Consider the following 24,856-nt stretch of genomic DNA (forward strand, 5'->3'; position numbering starts at 1 on the left):
ATGGACCTGGGGAGGAATACCAGGAGCCAGCAGACCCTGGAGCACAGGGATGCCAGAGGACCTATGCTGAGCAAGGATCACCCGAGGGCTGGAAGATCTGCAGAGCAGACGGATGCAGAACTGGGATCACTCAGAGGCTGGCCATGTCCCGGGGACGCCAGGGACCCAGAGGAGGGCAAGGATCGCCTGTCTCCCCTGGACTGAGGGTCGGGGGACAGAGGAGGTGGGTAACCGTGTTTGGAGGCTGCTAAAGGAGTGAGGTGGACTCTCTGCTCAAAAGAGTTGCCGTGTGTGGGAGGCGGTTTCTTGCCGGCGCTCTCACAAAGGCGCCGGCTCGCCCAGGTTCGGCTCCCCGCTGCCTCCCACCGCCGCGGGCCGCCCCCCGCCGCCCGCCTCGGCAGACAAAGGAGGGACGCCTCTTATTTATTCTCTTCCTTCCCGGGCCCGGCAGAAAGGTGGTAGGCACCGGAGCCCAACTGAGCCGCCCGCGGCCTCGCTCTGCGGGCAGTCGCCCGTACAGAGCAACAAAAGGCCAGAGCCGGAGGTGAGCGGCGGGGGCGGCGGCAGCGGGGCTCGAACCCTGTGTACCGGGAGGTGGTGGGCGGGCCTTGATTGACGGAGGCGTGACTATGCAAATTACCCCCCTGCGGCGCCCCGCGGCAGCGCACGAGCTGCGGCGCCCGGAGGGGCCCAGGCCCCGCCCCGCCCAGCCCCGCCCCGCCCCGCCCGCCGCCGCTTCACGGGCCGGGGCCGCGGCGGCAGTCGCGGCCGCGAGATGGCGGGGGGCCGCGGGTGCCCGGCGCGGCGCTGAGCCTCGCGCTCAGCCCCGCGCTCAGCCCCGCCGCCCTCCACGCAGCACCCACCGCCGGGACCCCTGCAGAGGTAAGGGCGGCGGCGGCAGGGAGGAGGCCCGGCGTGGTGGGGGCGCCCCGAGAAAACTTTCTGCCTCTTAGAACTCGTGCGTGCGTGCGTGTGTGTCCCACCGCAAGTTGCCGGTGATGCGGGCAGGTGGGGTGGAGGGCACTGGACTCCCTGCCCCCGATCTGGCGGCAACAGTGGGTGCTTTACACCCCTCCCCACGCCGGCGCCTGGCAGGGGGAAGTACCAGAGTGGGGACTCTCTACCGGTCCCCCCACCACCAGACCCCCTCGGGGCGGGGGGCACGATCCAAGGGGAACACGGTGCAGACAGAGACGGAGGTTGGCAAGGGGTGCTGCGGCAGGGTTCGGTGGCGGATGGGTGCCCAAGGAGGGGGTGCTGGGGGTGGGAGGACACACACCAGATACCCCCACAGCACCGTGGAATGAGTGGCGAGTGGCAACTGCAGCCCACTGCGCGGGATGGGCAAGCTCCAGTACGGGACGGGCAGAGCCTGGGGCGCAGGGACCATCCGGCTATCCCCGGAGACAGGCCAGCCGTGCCGCAGGGCCGGCGGCGCGAAGTTGTGCGAAGTTATCCTCGGGTGCGAGGGACGACTGCGCTGTTCCCCCCATCGGGTTATTTTGTTTCTTAATTATTTTTCACCCTTCCCGACGGCGGCAACGCGCGTTGGGGGCATCGAGAGATGCGGCAGCTCCCTTCCCCCTGCCCATCCTGCCGGGATTGCCTTTCCCTCCCAAAACGTTTCCTGCTCGCTCCTGAGGCCCCTGGGATGAGGTGCGCGGGCAGCCCTTCCCCTCAGCACCCCCCAGCCCCGCTCAGCCCAGGGGTCTCGGCTCCCTCTGCAGTCCCTGTTGTAGCCCAGAAAACCTTCCCCGAATTCCTTTGCCTCGGCGCGCGGTTGACCGGCCTGGGGAGGTGGGATAAAGCCGGGCGGGATTTTGATCTTCCTACGGCAGCACCAGCAATGGCCAAACTTTAATTCCCAAAATCCCACCCCATCGCGAACCAGCCCGGGTGCTGGTGGGGAGGAATGTGGCTGCTGTCCCCTGGAGTTCCCGCTTTCCCCAGAGCGCAGCTGACCCTGGAAATGGAGATTTCCCGGCCAAGGTGCGCTCCAATGGGCCGTTTCCCCTTTCGGCTTCCTTGGAATTTGCCTTTCCCGGCCGGGACTGGGTGCCCCCCGCTCGCCGCCGGCCCTTTCCCCCTCCTCGCCCTGCGCTCCCTCCTCTCCCTCTTTTCCTTTGTTTGCCATCTCGCTCCCTGTCTCTGACGCGTTCGCCGCTCCATCCAAATGCAATAGTGGGATTTGCCAGAATTATTTCCTAAAGCTGTAGGGGAGGAGAGGGGGAGGTTTGCACGGCCCGGGGGGGGGCGGTTATTTAACTGCAACCAACTGGAGTTTTGGCTGGCGGAGGAACTGGGGGCTCGGGCTGTCCCGGCCTGGCGCTGATGGGAAGGGCAGAGCCTGGGAACGGATAGGAGAAAGGGGTGGGCAGCCTGGAAGGGGACCGAATGCCAATACAATGGAGCAGAGCTGAGTGTGTGCAGGGGGAGAGGAGCAAATCGAAATATTTATTGATTGCAAAGGCAAAGAGTGAGAAAAAATACTGAACCCCCGGGAAAGGTGGTGCTGCCGCGCCCCGGGTCGGGCTCTGCCGCCTCAGGAAGCGCGGCGCTGGAGGGGCCCGTGCCGATACTGCTGCCCTTGTCCCGCTCGGGGCTGGGGCCGGTGTTGTGGGTGCTGTGTAGCCCGGGAGGGGCCGGCCGGACCACCCGGGTGGGCTGCGGTCTGGGCCCTGGGGTAGGGAATTGCCCCCTTTGCAATTCAGCGTACATCTCCTGGGGTGCCCCGAGGGGTTCCCGGTCATGCCCCCCGGCACCGACGTGCGTGCCTGTCCCCTGTAGTGGTGCGCGGTGGCAGCTGGCAGTCCTGAGGGCATGTCCTCGTGGGGGTGGCAGGGTGGGGACACCCCGACGCAGCGTGCTGGCAGGCTTTGGGTGTGCTCGCCGGGCACTCCCCGGATGCCCAAGCCCCACCAGCTACCATGGCTCAGCGCGTCCTACCCAGGGTGAGCAGCTCCCTGGGGACGAAAGGGGCTTCTCAATGCGGGTCTCTCTCCAAATCCATCTTGAAGCCTTCTGGAGCCCCTCCGAGGGTGCTGCTTTAGCAGAGCGACCCTGGGTCCGAGGGGAGGATTGCTCTCTGGGAGGGCCAGCGGGGCACGCCGGGGGCACTGCCCACTGTGCTGAGCCGTGCCGAGCCGTGCTGGGGTGCGTGTGTGGCTTGCTGGAGGCAGCTTGGCGGACTCCGCGCAGTGCCGGAGCCCCAGGGAGTCCAGCTGCCTGGCACACAGGCAGGGCTTTTTCTTTTTCTTTTTTTTTTTATTCTTTTTCTTCCTCTTTTATTTATGAGAAAAAAAAAAAAAAAAAAAAAAGAGGAAAAAAAAAAAAAGAAAGAAAAGAAACCCTCTTTTTTTTTTTTTTTTATGCTACGTTCTTGGAATAATGAAGTCCAGATTTCCTTCATGTTGGAAAGATTTGATCCCGGCTCTGCTCGCCATGGCTTTGCTGGGGGCTGGGAGGATGGGGGGGGGGAGAGGTGGAGGATAGAGGACTGGGGATGGGTGCACTCCCTGGGTGCTGCTGCTGGGGGGAGCCAGCCCGGTGCTGCGGAGATGCTGTGGGCTCAGGCAGGATCGGGGGTGAGAGGAGATGCTCCTCACCTGGGCAAGACTCGCCAGCTCGGGTGGAGGAGCGTGCTGCAGTGGCGCTCACTGCCACGCTTTGCCTCGCCCTGCGTGGTGCTTGGCTTGGCACCCAAGGAGGTGAGGCTGGGCACACCCCAATCCTGGACCCCCAGCCTGTAGAGCAGGGTTTGGCTGAGCCCCTCCTAAGGCTTCCAGCCCTCCTTGAAGGATGCTGAGTGCTGGTGGGTGACGAAGAGCAGGGTGGAGAGATCTAGGGGCTTGTACCCCCCACAGGGGAATGGTGCATGCAGCAAACTGACATTCCTCCCTGATGTGCCCTCTTTGGCAGGCTCAGCTGCCCCTGGACTCCCCTCGACTTCAGCACCCCGGTGTGTGCCCACCATGCCCGTGGTCAGCGTCCTCCTCTGGGTCACCCTGCTGACTCTGGGCTGGCGGTCTACCCAAGCCAAGGACCACAGTTTCGCCACCCCAAGGGTCCAGCTCTCCTTCAAAGGTAAGAGCCGAGCAGTGGGAGTTGGGGGGCAGGGTGGGACCTCAAGAAGGCAGAGGAGACCCAAGAGGCCCCTGGTCCTGGCTTGCCCAAGGGGGCATCATCAGACTGCACCCCCAGAAATCTCCATGGACATCTGTGTCTCTCCCTCCATGGGGTGCTGAGATGTGGGGAGCCCCTGCTGGCAGCACCCCAAATCCAGAAAGCAGTTTGACACCACCCGAATCCCCCCAGCAGCTGGTATTAATGCCTGGGAGCTGGCAGGGATCTGGGAGAAGCAGGAGGGGATGGTGCTGGGGAGAGGGGGGCTTAACCCTTTGACTGCTTGACCCACCCAACCTGCTCTGGGAGCCAAGAGGGACCTCAGGTCAGCTTTGATGTGCACATTGGCAGGAGGGTTGGTCCTGAGGCAACTGGAACACTGAGGGCGGGCAGTGAGGTAGGGCTCAAGGTTTCAGTATCGAGTGGACTAAAAACCTGGTCCTTTCAGCACAGTGTATTCAGTGCTGCTGTTTTCCTGAGCCCCACTGGATGTGTCTCAGCCTGAGGATGCAGGTCAGGAGGGTGACAGGCACACAGAGCCTTGTGTCAGCTTCCTTTTGGGGTTGCCGGGGCTGGCAAGTCTCTGTGGGAGAGCTGGAGCCGTGCTGCCTGCGCCCCAGCTGTGCCATCCCAGTATGCCTTTGCCCTCTGGTCGTGTACTGAACTGGTGAGCCTGGCACAGTGGCAGAGCTGGTGTGAGCATGGCTGCTCTGGTCCAGCAGAGCCTGGCAGGAGGGGCTGAGGGTCTGAGAGCGTGCACGGCACAGGCAGGGTGAGCTGCTGGTGTTACAGGCTGGTCTCAACAGGAAAAATGGCTGGAATGAAGAGGCTGGGGACAAGCCTAGGCTGGAAAGGAGTAAGTGATTCCTCCCCACATGGCAGGCACCACTTTCCTCTCCGAAAGACTGTTTCAGAGGGGTTTGGGGTGCTGCTGAGGCACTGTGTCTGCTGCCATTTCCCGCCCAAGAGTGTGGCCCTTGTCCCGCCTTGGAGCAGCTCTTCCTTGCAGCCATTGCATGAGGAGGCTTTGGTGAAGCCCTGTCTGGACCCATTGCCTACCACCCCAGCAAGGTGTGTGTTAATGCCTGTCACTGTCCTGCAGCTGCCATTGTGCCCCAGGAGCAGGATTAATTCCAGATAAGCATGATTAGACCTGCTGTGCTGCAGGGAGGGGCAGGGGGGTGCTGTTTTGGGGTTGGGTTTTCTTTTTTTTACTCAGTTTGGTGGAGCAGAAGACCCTGACTGTGCCCAGGGACCTGCAAGAGTCATCCAGGTGCCCTTGTCAGGATCTCTAGTTCTCCCTCCTGCCTGCTGTGTCTGGGAAAAGAGCTGGTTCACATTGACACACAGCAAAGGAATGCCAGTGGCATGCCGAATCCAAGCATATTAGGATTGGGAAGAGATGCTGTCTGTCCCTTCCCTGCCCATGCTCTTGCAGTGGTGACAGCCTTGGGGGCCAGGAGCCACATATGAAGCTGCCACTAAGCAGCTTCCTGAAGCTGATAATCTGCCCACAGCCTCCTCAAAGTTGTGAGAGATGTGGGATGGCAACAGCTCTTCCTGGCTGGTCTCTTGCATGGGGAGCTAGGGCTGGTATCCAAATACCCAGTCCCAAATTCTCTGGGGCAGCTGCAGGTGGTGAGGCTCAGTGTGATGGGAGCTGAGCTGTGGGACACTGGTGTGATGAGTTGGGCTGGCCTGCAGAGGTGTGACTGAGGTACTGCAGGACACCCAGAGGTTGCTGGTGTGAGTACTGCGGGAGGGATGCTGCTGGGTCTGAGTGCAGGTCCCCTCCAGTAGCATCCCTGGGCTGAGGCACTGCCCGGTGGGACTGAGGTGGCCACAGCCTTGCAGTGGCAGCCGGCAGGGTGCTGGGGAAGAAGCAACGCTGGTGGGAGCAGCTACCTCCCTGTATGTGGTGTCCCCCCACCCTGGCGCCTCGCCTCAGCCACGCTGCCTGGAGCCAGGCCAGCCTCGGGAGCGTCTCAGAGTTTGTTTGCCTTTGCTTGTTATCGCGCGCCAGAGGCTTGTCGCAGCTCCCCGGGGCCTGCGTCATCCTCCGCGGAGCCCCAGCGCCTACGAGTGCCCTGAACAATAAATACATAAAGTAACAGCACCGGGGGGAAGGGGCAGGAGCTGAGCTCCTTCACCTCAGTGCAGGCTGATGGGCTGGATGGGGCTCATCCTTCAGTCCTTCCCCTGATCCCGTGATGCCCACCGTCCCCATTTGTCCGTCCTCCCTCTCAAGGCTTTCCTGTCTGTGTGTCAGCGAGAGGAAGGTGGCCGGCACGGAAAGAACAGTGCTGGGAGCGGCTCCGCCGCAGCTCCCTTTTGCCAACAGCTCTTCCCAGATCCCGGCCTGGTGCCGGCCAGAAATAGGGTGGATATTTTTAATCATCTTCTTGCTGACGATTCCCTCCCCTCTCCCATACACATCCTGTGGCCCCCTCTCCTCCTGGCCTTCCTCTGTGCTGAGGGCTCGGGCACTGCAGAGGTTGGTGCCTTCCCCACGAGGATGCAGGAGGTGATGACGATGATGATTGTGATTCATCCCTCTGTGTCCTGCTTTCTGTCCAGCGTGGGAAAAGCGTGCGGGAAGGAAGGGTGGGCTCTTGCCCCACATGGCTGCGGGAAGCCCTTGAGATCAGGGCTGCCTGGGGGGCTTCAAAGCAGGAGGTGCTCCTTCTCACCCCACGGTGACAGGAACAGCCATGCCAGCACCTCTTGGAAAAGCTGTGGCAAAGGTCCAGCTGAGGGGCAGCCCTGGCCGGGAGGGGCAGCCCTGGCCGGGAGGGGCAGCCCTGGCCGGGAGGGGCAGGGTGAGAGGCAGGGCAGTTCCTGCAGAGGAAAAAAACATTTTTAAAAGGATACATTACGTGTGGAGTCTCCTCTTGGCTCTGTTGCTAGCCCCCTGTATGACTGTGTTCTTCCTTGCTTTGTGCCTCAGTTTCCCCTCCCACCTTACTGGCATCTCAGCCAGTGGACATCGACATGTTTGAATAAGGGTCTGGGGTGGCAGATGGCTGGAGGGGAGCCCAGCAAGGGGTTATCTCTCTGGGGCCATCCAGGCGCCCTCCTAAGCTGCCACAGCTGTGGGCACTGCTTGGTGACAGCAGGCAGGGATAAACATGGGGGGGGACATAGCAGGGCACAGGCAGGGCCAAGGGGACAGCTAGTCCTGGGGACATGCCAGGAGGGCTGGCACCATCAGTCCCCACTCTGGCGTGAGTCAAAGCATGCACTGGACCCCTCGTGCTGCTCCTACGCCCCCTCCAAATCAGAGGGGATGCCATAGTCCCCTCTCCTGTGCCCTGGGGGCAGGAACATGGGGCTGAGCCCTGCAACCCCTAAGAGGATTTCTCTGGCTGTGGCAGTGGGGGGCTGCTGCAGCAGGGCTCCCACCCACCCACTGAGACCGGCTGCCGCCAGCACTGAGCCCCACAGGCTCCAGCTGCGAGGCTCCATAAGCTCCTTAACATCCCCCCTCAAAAAAGCCAACTGTGATTTCAGCTCCCCAAGCCAATATCTAATAAGCTTGTTATCTCTCAAATTAACAACGGGCCTTCTGGAGCAGCACAGCCAGCGTGGCCCCTCCTGGGGACCTGGCATGTCATTGTCACCCTCCCAGTCCCTCCTGGAGCACCCCAGCCTTCCCAGCAGGGATGGAGCTCATGGCCTGGAGAAGCAGCCACCTTCCCACCCAGTGCTGTGTCCTGCTCTTGGGGGCTGCAGATAAAAATAATGCCAAAGACTTCAAAAGGACCCTGAGACGGTGGTGAGTGGGGACCCCTCAGCTCAGCCCTTGGCTTTTGGGGGGATTGAAGTGTTTTTTTACAAAGCTGAGCTCCTTCCTGAGGGGATTTTCCTGCTGCTGGAGCATCCCCTGTCTCAGGTACCCGATGGGGACCAGTGTCCTCACTGTTGAGCAATGCTGGGGGAGGACAGGACCCCCACTGCCGGCAATGCTTGCTGGGGCACGTCCCCGTGCAAACATTTTGAGCAGGCTTACCATGGGATGAATCAGCGGTTTCAGCTGAAAAAAATGTGGGGTTTCTGGGGGTTTTTGTCTCTCTTTTTGTCCTGTGCCCAGCCATCTGGGTGGTGGTGGCAGGAGGGAGCACCAGGCTGGCCCTGCTTTCATCCCAAGGGATCTGACCCAGGCGGCCACGGCACCTGTCCCCTGCTGCGGGGGCCGGCGGTGTGGCTGCCGGGTGCCAGTGCAGGGCAATGTTCTCAGAGGGGCTGGGGATGGATGGGAGTGGAAGGCAGCAGCCAGGAGCTGGAGCCATTTCATCTCCCAAGCCCTGGCAAAACGGCTTTGGTTTCCTCCCACCTGTGAAGCGGTTAAATGGGAAAAGAGCTTGGCTGGGGGCCACGGAAATTCTCTTATTACATGTAATTAGCTTAATTACATCATAAATAACCCATCAAGGGGTAGTGGCGTGACGCTGAAACAAATAAGCAATTCTGCTTTCATGGGGTGACCCACCCAGCTCTTTGATCAGCCCCAGTGACAACAAATGCTTTAAATACTCGAGGGGACACATCCAGCCCCCCATCCCTCTCCCAGCATCGCTTCCCATCCCTTTCCTGCCCTGCTACCCAAAAAGCTGCATCCCACCTTTCAGGCGGGAAAGGCAGGAGGGAGGGGAGCATCTCCAAAATGTGGGGCACACTTACAAATTTGTGGGTTAAAACACTGTGGGGTGAAGCCAGGATTTACCCCTGCCAGGCCAGGCTCCTGTGGGATCAGCACTGGACTTCTCCATCGGCATTTGGAGTGAATTCATTCCCCCCCGTGCAAAGAACGGGCTTCTGAAACCGCTGCCAGCAGGAGGGGGGGAAAGGGGGGGAGAGCAGTTATTGAATATAAACACGCCGTGTAATTTACATGCTAATTATGTTGAATGCGCTACAAGCCCATAATTAGAAACTAATTAGGTGAGAGAGCTTGTAATTGGTTTTGGGGGGAGCAGCAATGGTGCACCTGGGGAGGTGTCCAGCTCCATTAACTCTTCATGCCGGCACCCTGGTGATGTTTGGGGGCCGGGGGGGGGTAGGATTTGAAGGGTTGGGTTGGGGTGAACAGCTTCTCTCCCCTGGGTGCTTTGTTTATGGAGGACCCCTGAAGTCTCACCCTTGCTTTGGGGGTCAGCATCGGTCTCTGTGCCAGTGGGCAATGGGTAGAGGCTGCTCATCCCTTTCCGATGGGGCGGTGGTGGCAGCCAGCAAGGATGGAGGTGTGGGCAGCTGCTGGAGCTGGAAATTCAGCCCAGATTTGGCATTACAGGAGGAATTTGGCTTGGCAGGGACGTAATCAGGCAGTGCTGCTCACCACTGCTGTGGCAGAGCCGAGCATCTCCCCACGCTGCTGGCCAAGGGTCTGGTGAATTCCTGGCCGGTGGCATTGCTCAAGGGTGATGGTAATTAAATCTCAAGGCCTGAGGCCACCAAATGATGGTGAGGAGGGAAGCTCCTGGGATGCTTTGAGGGGACAGTCCTCAGGGAGGCCACCCTGGCTGCCATACTGGATGGCTCCTGGCTCCAGTGCTGGGCAATTAAAATGGGATTAGGCTCCTGGCCAGCCAGGGAAGCTCAGCCTGTGCTAGGATTGGCAGCAGGGATGTAGGAGGAATATGCTCATCGGGGCGCATCAACTAACAAACCTCCTCCCTGCTCTGTCCCCAGGGAACCCCAGTGGCTGCTGGGGGCAGGTTTAGGGGCACAGTTGTGTTGGGGGATTTGATGGGGAGGGCACAGGGTGGCAGCTCAGGAGGTCAGAGGTTGAAGCAGAGACTCGCCCATCCCTCCATCCTACTTGGTGAGGGCGTCACGGGGCAGTGGATCCGTCGCGGCCCCTCTTTGGGGGTGCCTCTCTGATCGCTGGGGCATAGGGGGCTGAATGGGGACTCCACTGAGGGTCTGTGGCCCTTTGTGTTCCTGTCCCTGGCCCCTGCTGAGTCTTGGTGCCACCCATCCTGATGGATGTGGGATATTTGGGACCGCTGCTGGGACCTTCTGTTGCCGGTGTCCTTGGTGAGAACAAGGACAGGAGTACATCCCCCAGGGAGACTGGATGTAGTGTCCTCCGGGCAGGCAGCAATGGCTGGCCATACTGGATGTCCTGACATAGAGGCTCCAGCTTGGTTTAACAGCCATCCCTGGCTCTGCTTGCACCAGGGTCGTCTCTGCCCCAAGCTGGATGGCTGGGCACACAAATTCAGCACTGGCTGCAGCTTCCCTGCTCTGCCTTTGTCACCCTGCTGCAGGAGCTGCCCTTTCCTGCCTCCCAGCTCTGGCTCTACTGACACCAGCATCCTTCCAGGGGAAGCCTCAAGAAATTCTTTCCATGCCCCCAGGGCATGGGGCACATGTGGGCACACACACTGCGTGGGTGCACACACCCAGGCCTGCACTCAGCGGGGCACACACGGTGTGGGGCACACATCTATGCACGTTTTGCTGTGTGGGACACACACATGCACACCCCCCCGTGCCATGCTGCACACGTGTACACGCCATGCTGCACACGTGCACACACACACACAGAGCATTCGCGGCACAGCTGCAGGCCATGGGACAGGCAGGGACTGGACCCTGTGTGCCATGACACAGGCAGGGAACAGCATGAGACAGTTGGGGGATGCTCTGGAACAGGCAACGGACGCCACGGGTGGCCAGCAAGCCAGTGCTGGCAACAGGGAGCATCTGGAGCCCAGATGGGAAAGGCAGGAGGAGGACTGTGCTTTAGAGCAGGCAAATGGGCAGTCCCCCTCCAGCCCCCCATCCAATGCATCTCTGCCATGGCAGGGGCACTCCTCTGCCTCCAGCCTGACCTGCCAGCTCCTCTGCATGCCCATGGTGCTCCCAGCAGGTGGGCAGAGCCCCGGGTCAGGGGACACTTGATGTCATATCTCATGACACCATTTCCCACAGTGTGCCCTGGTGGCTTTCTGTCCCACACCAGTCTCACTGCCATGGCTGAGCAGTGCCAAGCAGACTGCAGGTGCCCTGCCAGAGATCTGGGGTCTGGGGGGCACCACTGCCAGCTGTGGGACAGTGGGTTCTCTCAGTGACACCAAGAGGCACTGATCTGGCCATGTGTAGACGCCCCTGTGTCCCCTTCGTGTGGACTCCCATGGAGGCCCGTGCTTTTGCCATGGTCAGCAGGAGGGTGTTTGCCATACTTGCTGTGCAAACATTTGCCGCCAGATCCCAGCCCACCCCTGGGGTGCCAAGCAAGGGGATGCCCAGGGCTGTGCAAGGAAGTCTGTGGCACCACCAAGGTGCGAGAGTGCAGGGCATAGATACCTCTTCCACTCCCTAAAGAGGGCAGCCCCTTGCAAACCCAGGGTGCCCAGGAAAGGAAGGGACCCTGGGGATACCCGTGGAGCTGGCAGGCGAGAGGTCAGGGATCTGCAGGCACTTGGCATCCTGACTAGGAAGAGCAGTGGCTGCTGGAGCCCTCCCAGCGGGGCGCTGCCTGCAAGCTGACGTGCTCCTTCCCTCTTTCCTGTGCTCCTTCCCGCTCCGGCACCCAGCGCCTGCGCCTGGCATGCCCCTGGCAAGAGGGACAGATGTGGCGGCATGGGGATGCTCATGGGGCCAGCATCTCACATGGGAGTGGCATCCAAAGGCTGGGGGTGCTATCTGATGGCTGATGTGGACATCCAAAGAGGATGACACCCCCAAAGGGAGTGACATCACCAAAGGGGATGGCCTCTAGGGCAGATTATATCCCATGGAGGTAGCATCTGATGATTGCTGGTGACATCTAAAAAGAGTGGCATGTCCAGGTGGCACCTCCAAAGGGCAAGCTTAGGTTGTGTGGGAGTGGCATCTGATGTCTGGGAATGGCTTCCAATGGCTGTTGGTGGCATCCCGAGGGGTGGCACCTCCAAAGATGTGACATCTCCAAAGGGATGGCACTTCCAAAGGAGGGGCATGCAGGGTAGATGTCATCCCATGAAGGTGGTATCTCTTGGCTGGGATGGCATCCAAAGGAGGTGACACCTCCAAAGGGAGTGGCACCTCCAAAGGGGGTGGTACTGAGGGTAGACAGTGTCTCATAGGGGTAGCATCCTGTCTATTGCTTTGCCCTGGCCCCTGCCACGTGGTCCTTGGCACCGACCCACATCATCTGCAGCACTTCTGCCTTCCATCTGGCTGCCTCATTGCACTTGTGAATATTCATGACCCTCATTATCCTCTTTCACTCGTTGCTCCCACACTTGGGCTAAAAATAGCTTCCCAAGGGGGGATGGGGGATGCAAGGCAAAGGAGAGATGCATACCCTCCCTGGAAGCTGGCTTCTTGGGGTCCCAGCTCCCTCATCTGAGGAGCCTCTCTGGGACATGGAGTCTTGGGGAAGAAGAGAGACAATGCTGGAGATTTTGGGACCTATGGGCTCTTGGCTGGGGTGCCAGGGAGCCTCCTCTTCAGGAGCTTCACTCCCTGATACGAGGTGCTGCCTGCTCCCCTGGCCACTCTTGATTGTGCCAATCAGCCATGAGAATCTCTGTTGTTGCCCCATGTCCTCCACAGATGTGGCAGCATTGTGGTGTGGTGCTCCTGGAGGGGCTCATGGCCTGGAAGTTGAGCACTATGGTCTGGAAGGTGGGCACGTCCTCTCACAGGATGTCCTGCGGCCAGGACCAGGCTTAGAGTCCGGGGCAGGGATGGCAGCAGGGAAGGCAGAGGTGCTGGGATGCTAACAGCTGCCCCTTTGTGCCCGCAGAGCTGAAGGCAACGGGCACAGCACACTTCTTCAACTTCCTGCTCAACTCCAGCGACTACCGCATCCTGCTGAAGGACGAGGACCATGACCGCATGTACGTGGGCAGCAAGGACTACGTCCTCTCCCTGGACCTCCACGACATCAACCGCGAGCCCCTCATTGTAAGCTGCCGTCACAGGGCCAGGGGGCAGCTGGAGGGGTCACCCAGGCTCCTGGGGAGGCAGTGTAGATACCAGTGCAGAAGCTCAATGGGCAATGCTGGTGGTGGTGGGGAAGAGGTGAGGCTAACTGGGAGCCCTGGTCTCCCCTGGGCTGATGTCTTCACAGATCCATTGGCCTGCGTCCCAGCAGAGGATCGAGGAGTGCATCCTGTCAGGCAAGAACAGCAATGTGAGTGGCCACCACAAATCCCATTCTGAGAGTGCAAGGGGGTGCTGGTAGCTGGCACTGGAGAAGGATATGTGTCCCCACGTCCTACCCTGGAGAAGCCATGCCCCAGTTCCCCTGTAGTACAGCCATGTCAGGATGGGCTGGCACTCCATGGTGCCTGGCAAAGTCGTGCCACCCCTTCAGTCCCAGCCATGCAGATCATGGAGAGCTTTCTGGGCAAGTAGGAGGCCAAGCTCCCCATGATACTTGCTCCTGGCATCTAAGGCTGAGCCTTCCAGTGTAACCCCTGACCCATGCTGCCCATATCACATACCTTCCCACGGCTCATGCCAATCTATGACCTGTACTGACCCATAAGCCATCCCATGCTAGGACCCATAGCAGCCCGTGCCCCATGCCAATCCATGTCTTCATGCCATCTCATGAGCCAGACCAGTCCGTGACCCATGCCAGCCCATAACAATGCCAACTCATGACCCCACCCCAACTTCACAGCCCCATCCAAGGTACCAGGTCAGCCCATGCCTCATGCCAGCATTCCACCCTTCTGGCTCCTTGGCTTGGCTTCTCCTTTCCCCAGCTCCTACCTTGTGCCAGGGGATGGGCCCCATGGTGCCTACCACAGCAGGGGTGCTGAGAGGCAGTGGGAAGGGGGATTCCCCTTCCCCATGCTGTGGTTGGCACCCCCTCCTCTCCTTCCCAGGGCGAGTGTGGCAACTTCATACGTCTGATCCAGCCCTGGAACCGGACCCACCTCTACGTGTGCGGCACTGGTGCCTACAATCCCATCTGCACCTTTGTCAACCGTGGGCGCAAAGCCCAGGTGAGGGGTGGGAAGGATGAGGGTGCTGAGCTTGTGTCTGGCCCTGTGGTGCCAGTGCAGCCACCATGGAATGGCAGGAGGGGGCAGGAGTGTGGCCTGGCATGTCTCGGCTCTACCAGGTGGTATTGGGCGGGCTGGGGGGCAGAGGGCTGGGGGGCAGAGGGCTGAGGGTCGTTGCTGGCCGAGGGGCTCACCATGGCTAACGGTGGTGTGCTGCTGAGTGGAGCTGAGCCATCTCCACAGACCAAGGACTTCCCAGCAGAGCTGGATTCCAGGTTCCATGTGACATGCCCTCCCACCTGGCCATCCGCAGCCACTACTGGATCATCACCAGACTGAGGGACGTCGCCCCCCTCCTCGACTTCCACCCACCCACTGGGCGACCAAGCCCCTCACCAGAGGATGCTTGGCACCACACTCAGCAGCAGGAGAACGGTGTCAGGGATCATGCCAGTGCACGCAGCCATGTCATGGATGTCCCTGGATGGACGTCACCTATCTCTGAAGACCATGATGCATAGCAAGAGGGTGACGTCAATGCCACGTACCGCTGGGCTGGAGGTGTAGGCAGATGGAGTGCTTTCAGCACAGCCCTGGAGGGAGCCATTCTCTGCAAGTAGCAGTGCGGGCATCTTGATGGGTCCCAAGCTCTGCAGGGCATCCTTTCCCTCTGCACTGGAGTGGCAGGTCCTGGGCTGGGTCCTCTCCCAGGTGGCAGGTGCCACTAACCCAAGCCAAGGGAAGAGCGCAGCGCTGGACATAGAGGACAGGCATCTGCTTCAGGGCCCTCAAGCCTGATGTGATCACCAAGAGAGGCAGATGCTGCTTGGACACTACAGACTGGGACTGGATTTGGACCAGATTAGAACCCAGCTGAGCAATGGCTGCATTTGAGGAGGACCAGGAGTGTTGGTGCATTGTGTGGCTGCTCTAACAGAGCCAGCTGCAGTGTGACAGGAACAGGGCGTTCCGGTGCCCCCATGGTGCCAGTAACTTCACCCACGCTGCAGCTCAGCACCAAGGCATTGCTCCTCTGCACAGGACCCTGCCAGCTGGGTTGCAGGTGCTATCTTTGCATCCCCACATCTGAGCCCGACCTGGACTGGCTGCGGGCAGCTGCCTCTCCACTCTCCCCTGCCCCATGCTGGGGCACCCCAGTTCTGTGTGAGAGGGTGGAAGCCATCCTGGAGAAGCTCCTGCGGGAGGCCAGTTCAGCCCAGAGCACCCAGGGATGCCCACTAGTACCTTCTGTGGGGATCACAACTCTGCTGCTCTATGGGCACCCATAACCCCAGCTCTTGGGGTCCCCCACCCACCCCTGCCCTGGGGGTTCCTTCCCCCTCTGGTGCTAACTCTCTGCCCTGCTCCTTTTCCCCAGGGGTTTCCGCCGAGCCAGCCAGGAGGCCAGGAGAGCAGATCCACCGAGGGTCCCCTCAGCCCGAGACCAGCACAGAGCAAGGTGGGAACCAGTCTGGGAGCCCGCCGCAGCCGTGCCCACCTCTCCCCTGGGCATGCCAAAGCCGCGGGCTCTTCCTTCCCACCGGCATGCATCCAACCCCTGGGTCGGGCACCCCATACCATGGGTACCCCTGCCATCTTCTTCCCTCTTGGCACAGCATCTTCTGGCCACCAGCCTGGCATCTGCTCTCCTTCTGACTAACTCTTTCCTCCCTAGCTCCGTATGGGCACCTGTGGGGGACACTGTCAGGAATGGGGCCTCTCCCTACCACTGGCAGCTTTGCTCAGCTCCAGGCCTGCTGTGTCCCTTGGAAGTGGGACTACAGGTCAGCAGAGCCGTGGGGCTTGAGATGGTTCAGGGGAGGATTCCAAGGCAACATGCAGGAGAAGTTTTGATAGGGTCCACAAAAGCATCACTGAGCAGCTGCCCCAGGAAGGGGTTGTGCCATCCCAGAAGGCAAGCGGGCACAGGGAGGCAACAGTGTCCCTGGCTTCTGAGGTCACCCAGTGTCCTGCCCACCCTGACAGTGCCACCCACTGAGCCTCTCCCCTCTGGACTAACATGGGTCAGTGCATGGGCCAGGGACTGGCAGTGCTCCTCTCTGCCAGTCCCTCTACTCTGAGGGTGGGTGCTCAGGGGCAGAGGGCGATGCTCAGCTGCGAGGATCTTGTCAGCTGCGGGCTGCTCCAGCTGCACACTTTCACAGTGGGGAAGTGCCGTTGCCATTTTGGCCTCCTTGGGTGACACTGGTTCCTCCTTCCCTGCTGGAACTGGTCCCAGCTCCCTGTGCCCTGGGCAGATGCTGAATGGGGACTACTGGCACCTGCTTTCAGGCAGTTCTGATGTTTTTCAAGGTGCAGTGCTTGCACTGCAACAGCTTGTGGGTTGCCCAGGTGAGAGGTCGAGACAGTATGGCTGGCACCAGGGCTGGACTGGAGAGCCAGGTTGTTCCTTGTGCACAGGGTTTTCCCAGCTTGGGAGTAGGACTGGTGCCAGACAGAAATGTTTGTGATGGTGACAGTGGCACAGGTGACAAAGTGCAGCAATGGGGATGGTAGAAGTATGGCTGAGCTGCCCTGGTTGTAGCTGGCATGAGCAAACCCTATGCACAGTGAGCATACCAGGTCCCCACCCAATGCTGGAGCTGGGACCTCTCTTCACTTCTTGATGGAAGGTGACCACCATCATGCCCATCATCCTTACATCAAATCCAGTGCACAGGGCCAGCAGTCAGCTCCAAAGGCCTGATTTGGTTGCCTGAGGTTCCCCCCTGCACCTGAGTTCCCCACAGCTGCTTCACTGTAGCTCTGGGACTCCCTTCATCAATGGCAAAAGGTGCCCTGGCTGGGCCAGCCCAACCTTAGCTGCTGCCAGCTGGCACTGGCAGAGAACTTTGCCTGCATCTCTGGGGACAGTGTGGGTTTCACTGCTGGGCAAGAACATGTGACAGTGCTGGGGATGGCACAAGAAGGCAGAGGCAACAGTGGGGACAAGACTTCCAACGGCATGCGACGAATCTGCCAGAGCAGATGCAGCACCACATCACACGCCATCCTGGTGGCACCCCTGGAAAATGGGTCCTGGCAAGAGGAGCACATCGGGTCCCACAGCTGAGCCGTGCCACTGGCCAAACCCTGCCTGCTGGAGCTGCTGGAGCTGTGTGAGCTGGAACTGGTCAAGTGGCAATGGGTGACACAGATGGCCAGAACAAAGCAGTGGTTGGAGGGAGATGTTTGCTCAGAAGTGGACCTAGAAGATGAATACCCCCTTTCGGCCAGATCTCCAAGGGTGGAGGGCATGGAGGAGCATGGAGGAGTACCCAGCAATGCTGGAGAAGTAGCTTGTGCTGGCTTCAGCTTCTCAGGAGACCTCCAGACTCCTGTTGTGGACACTCTGCATCGATCCTCACCACTGGACTCCATCCTGGAGGAGGCTGCCTCTCCTGGTGGATTTCAGAAAGTGCCATGGGCACAGAGGGATGAAAGCCTAACCAGCTCCTTGGTTTGCTTCCTTCTCCAGGATTATATCTTCTACCTGGAGCCAGACAAGCTGGAGTCAGGCAAGGGGAAGTGTTCCTATGACCCCAAAGTAGACACCGTCTCTGCACTGATCAGTGAGTCCTGTAGCTCCCCGGGGTTGGTGCTGCCTGCGTCGGGCAGAGAAAACAGGCAGGCAAGATGGGACAGCTGCTCCCACTGTCTTCCTATGCTGCCCAAACATCCACAAAGAGCCTGCTTCAGCCACCCCTGCCTGCTCCAGGTACCTGGGATGCCCAGTCCTTGGGCATGTAGCCCAGTGGAGGTGGGAGTCCTGGTTACAGACCAGTGCCAGTGTCTCAAGCTCTGGGATGGCCACAGGCAGTGGGTCTTGGTTACTGGGTGGCTACCAGCCAGGAGGGGCTGGATGCAGTCTGGGGCAGTGGGAGAAGGTGGGTAGAGGGGACTGGTGAGGAGACCCCATCTGATCTCTGTCTGCCCTCTGCAGATGAAGAGCTCTATGCTGGTGTCTACATTGACTTCATGGGAACGGATGCAGCCATCTTCCGCACCATGGGCAAGCAGACAGCCATGAGGACAGACCAGTACAACTCACGCTGGCTCAACGGTGAGGCTGGGTAGGGGGATGGGGGGTTGGATGGGTGGACAGGTGGTGGAGTGGATGGGGGGATGGAAAGTTGACAGTTGGCAGTTGATGGATGGGTGGGAGGATGAGGGATGGATAGGTGGGGAGTGGATGGATGAATGGATGGACGGAAATTTAGGCAGAAGAGCTGAGGGGTAGCTGTGTGGAGCAGTGACAGACAGGCTAGCTTTACGGGGCAGTGGAAGCAGCCAGGTGGTGAGAGGTGGGGCTGGCTCTGCTGGAAATTGTGCATGGGTTTCTGTAGGGCTGAGATGTCAACCATGTCGCCTGCAGTCAGTGACCCCAAGCACTCATCCTGCCCCCCTTGGAGCACCCCTGCCTGCGGGCCAGCAGCTGAGTAAACACGGCAGAGCAGACGGGATGATCCTGCCAGGCTGGGGAGCCAACGGGGCAGTAACCTGAAGAGGGGGAGCTGTCAGCGCAGGCTGGGCACCAGCTGATGGATGGCAGGGAAGAGCTTCCTGAGAAGCTTCCAGGCTGTGTGGTTCCTCCCCAGGGGGGAAGACTGGTTCCCACTGCTGTGCTTATAGAACTGCTGGAACTCTCTACCCTGTGGACCTCAGGAATGCTCCCACGGGCCTCAGGGATGCTTTGAGCCCCTCCTGGAGCACCAGCGTCCACCAGAGAGGCTCAGTTCCTCAGCCCGCCTCTGCAGCGCTAGTCCAGATCCAGCTCTCACCCTGTGACCGCAGCCAAGCTTTTCTAGGAACAGGGCAAGGCCACAGGAGAGGGGGCTTGGCATCCCACTGTGGCACAGAGCAGAGGGTGCTGCTGGGCTAACAGTGCCGTGCCTTGCTGTGCCGTTCCAGACCCAGCCTTCGTCCGTGCCCAGCTCATCCCTGACAGCAGCGAGAGGAATGACGACAAGCTCTACTTCTTCTTCCGGGAGAAGTCGGCCGATGCCCTGCTGAGCCCTGGGGTCTATTCTCGCATCGGGCGCATCTGCCTGGTGGGTGGAGCAGTGGGCAGCAGGCAGGGGGGCGGGCATGGCACTGTCAGGGCTGAGCACTAGAGTCCCTCCATTGCAGAACGATGATGGGGGCCACTGCTGCCTTGTGAACAAATGGAGCACCTTCCTGAAGGCCCGACTCGTCTGCTCCGTGCCGGGACCAGATGGGATTGAAACACACTTCGATGAGCTTCGTGAGTGAGCAAGGAGGGCGATGGGGGCTTAAGGGGTGCCCTGGGGAGGGCTGGGGACCCCCTTGCTGCCCCTCACCTCTTAATCCTTCATGGGGAGCTACTCTGCCCCATGCCCTGGCATCTCTGGGTGCAAGAGTGTCCCTGCCCTATTTCCCCATGGTCACATACTCATCTTTCTGTCCCAAGAGGATGTCTTCATCCAGCAGACTCAGGACACCAAGAACCCTGTTATCTATGCTGTGTTCTCTGCGTCGGGGTGAGTTCTGAGCCTCCCTGCATGGAGGAGTGCAGGGGAGGGCCCCAGCTGGGTGGGAGTCCTGGCAATGCTGCCGTGGCAGGCAGTGCCAAGCCAGAGGGCAGCAGCAGGTCTTTCCTCTCAGGTCGGTCTTCAAGGGCTCTGCTGTGTGTGTCTACTCCATGGCCGACATCCGCATGGTCTTCAATGGGCCCTTCGCACACAAGGAAGGACCCAACTACCAGTGGATGCCCTACACGGGCAAAATGCCCTACCCTCGGCCAGGCACGGTGAGTACCCCCTGGGCGTGCGTAGGGAAGTGAGCTGATGCCTGTCAGGCAGCCAGCATCCTCGGACCCGCGCCCGTGTTGTTGCTCACTGAGGCCTGGCGCCGTTTGTGCCGCAGTGCCCCGGGGGGACTTTCACCCCGTCCATGAAGTCGACCAAGGACTACCCTGACGAAGTGATCAACTTCATGCGCGCACACCCGCTGATGTACCATGCTGTCTACCCCACCCACCGCCGCCCGCTGGTGGTCCGCAGCAACGTCAACTACCGCTTCACCACGGTGGCCGTCGACCAGGTGGACGCGGCGGATGGGCGCTATGAGGTGCTTTTCCTGGGCACAGGTACCCATGCCGCGCACCGCGGGGAACGCAGCATGCTCCAGCGCGGACCCGGAGGGCATGGGCACCGCCAGGGCTGTCCAGGGCGTAGTGCCCTCTGCCATGCTAGAGCAGGGTGAGGGGCTGAGAGACCCCCACCCCCAAGATCCCTGCCCCTTCTCAAGGCTTCAGCCTGGTTCTTCCCCAGCCCCGGTGCCCATCCCACAGACCCCACCATCCGGCTTGGTCCTTTCTTTAGCCCAATTCCATCCTCAGAGCAGCAATCCATCGTGATACCTTCCATCCTAAAGAAGCCACCATCCAGCTTGCTCCTCCCTCTGCCACAGTGCCCATCCAAGGGCCTGCCCATCCAGCATCATCCTTTCCTGACCCCGGTGCCCATCCTACATGCTTCCTGTTGCCCACCCTATGCCCACCATCATCCAAACTCATGCCTCCCCTGTCCAGTTGCCCATCCTAGATGCACCAGCATTCATCCCTGTCCTTCCACAGGCCCAGTGCCTTTCCTGGGGCACCATTATCCAGCCCAGTGCTTCTCCTGCTCTAACACACATCCCTGAATCCCTGTGATCCATCCTGGTCCTTTCCCTGGACCAATACCTATACCCAGCTGCTGTCCCCACCCTGCTCTGGGTGATGGCAGTCCCTCCACACAGGCAGTGACCTGAGCCAGTATGCCACACCTCAGGCATAGCCATCTGCTGCATCAGGAGAGAGATGGGGATGGGCTTGGGGGGATCCTTCTTTCCCCCCACCCCATCAGGGACCCTATTCCCTGGAAGGGAGGGCATGGGTGCCTAGAGGTGACACTGACACTGAGCATTTGGGCACCATGATGTCTTGCAGATCGAGGTACCGTGCAGAAGGTCATAGTGCTCCCCCGGGATGACATGGAAACGGAAGAGCTCATGCTGGAGGAGATTGAGGTGTTCAAGGTAAGGAATGACCTGGTAGCCACCCTCTGCTGGGTGTCCTTGACCCAAAGGGGTGCCCTTGGGACATCAACCAACCTCTCGGGACACCATCCAGCCCCCTGAAGCCCCGTAGGACATCACCAAGCAGCTTTGGGCACCAGCCACCCCTTGACCAGCTCTGGAGGGGCCCCAGGCATTGGTCTTACTGCCTGCTTCCCCCTTGCATACCTGCCCCCTGCCTGCCTAAGCTGCCTGCTGGGGGTCTGGGGTGCCCACCCCAGGGCTGCAGCATGAGGCCAGGGGGTCACCCCTCCATCTTTGTTCCTGTCTAGGTGCCAGCACCCATCAAGACGATGACTATCTCCTCCAAGAGGGTGAGTGACAACACTCAGATGGCATCATGGGCAGATCCCATAACAGGCCCAGCCACCAGAGTGGGAGGCACGCAGGGCAAACTGGCTCAAGTGGGCCCAGGTGTCGTTGGTGTCTTGGCCAGTCCCAGTACAGGGAGGCTGCAGCTCATTCTGGGGGGATGGGGATGAGATGGCATTTCAACCTATGCTCTTTGTCCCCCAACAGCAACAGCTGTACGTGTCCTCAGCTGTAGGTGTGACCCACCTGGCCCTGCACCGCTGCGACGTCTACGGTGAAGCCTGCGCCGACTGCTGCTTGGCGCGGGACCCCTACTGCGCCTGGGACGGCAGCGCCTGTACCCGCTACTCCGCCTCCTCCAAGAGGTACAGGGGCTGGGGGGAGAGCAACAGGGAGGGACCCCCAGCCAACAGGCTCCCCCTGCTCACCTCCAACCTCTCCACAGGAGGAGCCGGCGGCAGGACGTCCGGCACGGCAACCCCATCCGCCAGTGCCGAGGATACAACTCCAATGGTGAGTGAGGGCTGGGTGGGACATAGCCCTGCAGACCCAGGGGCTGCGGGGTGGCATGTGGAAAGCAGGGGCAGGAGGGTAAATGCCCTGGGGGGTTGATGGTTGTGTGGGTGGACAGTGTGGAGAGAGGGATGGATGGATAGATAGGTCGGTGGATGGATGGATGGATGGATAGATGGATTGGAGGAAGGAAGGAAGGACAGATGGACACATGCACTGGGGACAAGGAGGAACATAGATGGACGGACACACTGGGGATGAGAATGAGTGCAAATGGATGGGGCAGTGGGTGGGTGGGTGGATGGATATATTAGAGAGGAGAATGACCATGGATTAATGATGGAGTCATTGAGAATGGAACATGGATGGAGAGATGGATATGCTGGGGAGAAGCATGACCATAAACTGATGTGTATGTAGATGGGTGGATGGGTGGATGGATGGACACCCTTGTGGAACTTTGGCTACACTAGCAGAGGAGGTGCACACGTGCTGGGTGGCTGGTGACCACGCAGACCTGTGTCTGGAGGTGGACAGGAGCTCCCCCTTGGAGAGCCAGTGGTCAGGAGAGGAGTGCTGCAGGGCAAGGGCACAGAGGCACATGCCCTGGCTACCTATGGCCTTCCCATGCAGCTAACAAGAACACGGTGGAGGCTGTGCAGTACGGGGTGGAGGGCAGCACTGCCTTCCTGGAGTGCCAGCCCCGCTCACCCCAGGCCAGTGTAAAGTGGCTGCTGCAGAAGGACAACAGCGACCGTCGGAAAGAGGTAGGGCAGAGCGCTGTCCTGGAGGGTGCCAGGGGGTGCCAAGCGGCAGCCAGCTGAGCAGTGCCATCTCTCCCCCAGGTGCGGGTGGAGGGCCGGGTGCTGCGGACAGAGCAGGGCTTGCTGCTGCGTGCCCTGCAGCTCACCGACAGTGGCCTCTACTCCTGCACTGCCACCGAAAACAACTTCAAGCACACGGTGACCAAGGTGCAGCTCCGTGTCCTCAGCAGCCGTGCTGTCCACGCCGTGCTGGTCCAGGCAGAGACCCCCCCAGGCCTGCCAGGCGCCCCCACGCCCCGCTACCAGGACCTGCTCCAGCTCCTCACCCAGCCCGAAATGGGACTCCTGGACCAGTACTGCCAGGGCTACTGGCGGCACACGGCCGCCAGCCCTCCCCAGCCGCTGGCTGGCCTCAAAGCCAAGGAGCAGCAGGACCAGAAGAAGCCTCGGAACCGCCGGAATCACCAGCCAGAGACCTATGGGCATACATGAAACCATCATCAGGGACTTTGCTAGCACAATGGTCTATTTTTCCCTTTTAATATTAAAAATATCTATAAATAAATAAATAAATATATATCTACACACACACACATCCACACACACACACACGCAGACATGGGTGCCCCCCCACCCATGGAGCTTCATTTGGAGGCTGTACACAGTCACTGGGGTGATGTGACACCTGGCCCAGGGGAGGAGCAGGGCCCCAGGACCCTGACCTGTGGGGACTGCTGGATGCCATAGTTGAGGCACAGCACCACGCTGGGGGGCTGGAGGTGCCAAATCCCCGTGTGGGAGGGGGAGATGTCTTGGGGAAGGTGACAATCCCCAGCCAGGGTGGACAAGGCAGGGGGAGAGGTGGCATTGGACAAGTTCTGTCCTCTTCAAGCTCTGCTGGGCCCTCACAGCATCAGTAGAGTAGAGTAGAGTAGAGTAGTAGAGTAGAGTAGGAATAGAATAGAATAGGATAGGATAGAATAGAATAGAATAGAATAGGACAGGACCAGGTTGGAAGAGGCCTTTGAGATCATCAAGTCCAACCTACCATCCAACACCATCTAATCAACTAAACCATGGCACCAAGCACCCCATCCAGTCTCCTCCTAAACACCTCCAGGGATGGTGACTCCACCACCTCCCCAGGCAGCCCATTCCAATGGCCAATCACTCTCTCTATGAAGAATTTCTTCCTAACATCCAGTCTAAACCTCCCCTGGTGCAGCTTGAGACTGTGTCCTCTTGTTCTGCTGCTGGTTGCCTGGGAGAAGAGACCAACCCCCACCTGGCTACAACCTCCCTTCAGGTAGTTGTAGACAGCAAGAAGTCTCCCCTGAGCCTCCTCCAGGCTAAGCAACCCCAGCTCCCTCAGCCTCTCCTCCTAGGGCTTGTGCTTCAGTTTCCCCATCAAGTTATTTAGCAACTGAGTGGGGAAAGTCTGGAAGGGGGGGCATGGGGGCAGGATATGCTGCCCTGTCCCCTTTCTGGGGGCTTGGCATGGAGTGGGACAGGATCCTCAAAGCAGGACCCAAGTTTTCAGGGGTGGGGGGGCTCATCCAGGGCCTTTGGGTGGGGAAGGGAAGGCGAAGCAGCCATGCTGGGATAGAACATTGAGCAGATGCTGGCACTTGGTGGCACCAGCATCCATGGGTGTTTGGGGTACCCAACCCATCAGCCACTCCCTTACAGCACCCTACGAGGTGGGGGGGTTGTAAATAGTTGTACATGGGGAGCACAGGGGTGGCCAGGGGGCAACCCAAATATACACTGGCTTTAGGATGGGCATGGATGCTTGTGTGTGCTCTGTCAGAGATGGGGGAACCTGGGGGATGCCCTGCTGCCATGATCCCCTTAACTCTGCCTCTGAGCCCTGCTGGGTGTGGGGTACTGGGGAAGCACTAAGAACATTGGGAAGCTGAGGACACCAAGTGCTATGGGGTGGGCACTGGACAAGATGGAGACATGAGGAGGTGGCAGTATTGGGTGGTGCTGGCTGAATGTTAGGGATATGCTGGGAGTGTATGCTGGGCTGAGCAAGCAGCCAGTACTGGATGTTACTGCTGTTGGTAGTGGGTCATACTAGGTTATACTGGGAACACTGGTCGGTACAGGGGG

At 60.0% G+C, this 24,856-nt stretch overlaps 1 protein-coding gene across 2 annotated transcripts; it reads left to right on the plus strand.

Annotated features, from left to right (window-relative positions):
* Positions 1–731: 731 nt before the first annotated feature.
* On the plus strand, positions 732–23,324 carry SEMA3F (semaphorin 3F). Of its 2 annotated transcripts, XM_068157947.1 has the most exons (19): positions 732–882; positions 3,919–4,083; positions 12,860–13,020; positions 13,187–13,249; positions 13,953–14,072; positions 15,451–15,531; positions 17,551–17,644; positions 18,016–18,135; positions 18,984–19,123; positions 19,203–19,317; positions 19,504–19,573; positions 19,698–19,842; positions 19,959–20,181; positions 21,025–21,113; positions 21,425–21,466; positions 21,672–21,829; positions 21,910–21,977; positions 22,611–22,744; positions 22,823–23,324. In XM_068157947.1, the coding sequence occupies exons 2-19, from the start codon at positions 3,972–3,974 to the stop codon at positions 23,231–23,233; spliced, it is 2,346 nt and encodes a 781-aa protein (XP_068014048.1). In that variant the 5' UTR covers positions 732–882; positions 3,919–3,971; the 3' UTR covers positions 23,234–23,324. The 2 variants fall into 2 exon arrangements, with proteins under 2 accessions (XP_068014048.1, XP_068014049.1); XM_068157948.1 differs by lacking the exon at positions 15,451–15,531.
* The last annotated feature ends 1,532 nt before the right edge of the window (positions 23,325–24,856 follow it).

This window comes from Melanerpes formicivorus, unplaced genomic scaffold, assembly GCF_026170545.1.
Source record: "Melanerpes formicivorus ecotype bairdi unplaced genomic scaffold, bMelFor1.0.p_v2 SCAF_38, whole genome shotgun sequence".
Classification (NCBI taxonomy): Eukaryota; Metazoa; Chordata; class Aves; order Piciformes; family Picidae; genus Melanerpes; species Melanerpes formicivorus.

What these genes read in the sequence shown, in the direction of transcription:
- SEMA3F (XM_068157947.1), top strand. Translation starts at nt 3,972, where the DNA reads ATGCCCGTGGTCAGCGTCCTCCTCTGGGTCACCCTGCTGACTCTGGGC. An exon ending in TCAACCGCGAGCCCCTCATT is followed by an intron (nt 13,021 to 13,186) that starts GTAAGCTGCCGT and finishes ATGTCTTCACAG; the next exon opens with ATCCATTGGCCTGCGTCCCA. An exon ending in ACCGTGGGCGCAAAGCCCAG is followed by an intron (nt 14,073 to 15,450) that starts GTGAGGGGTGGG and finishes CCTTTTCCCCAG; the next exon opens with GGGTTTCCGCCGAGCCAGCC.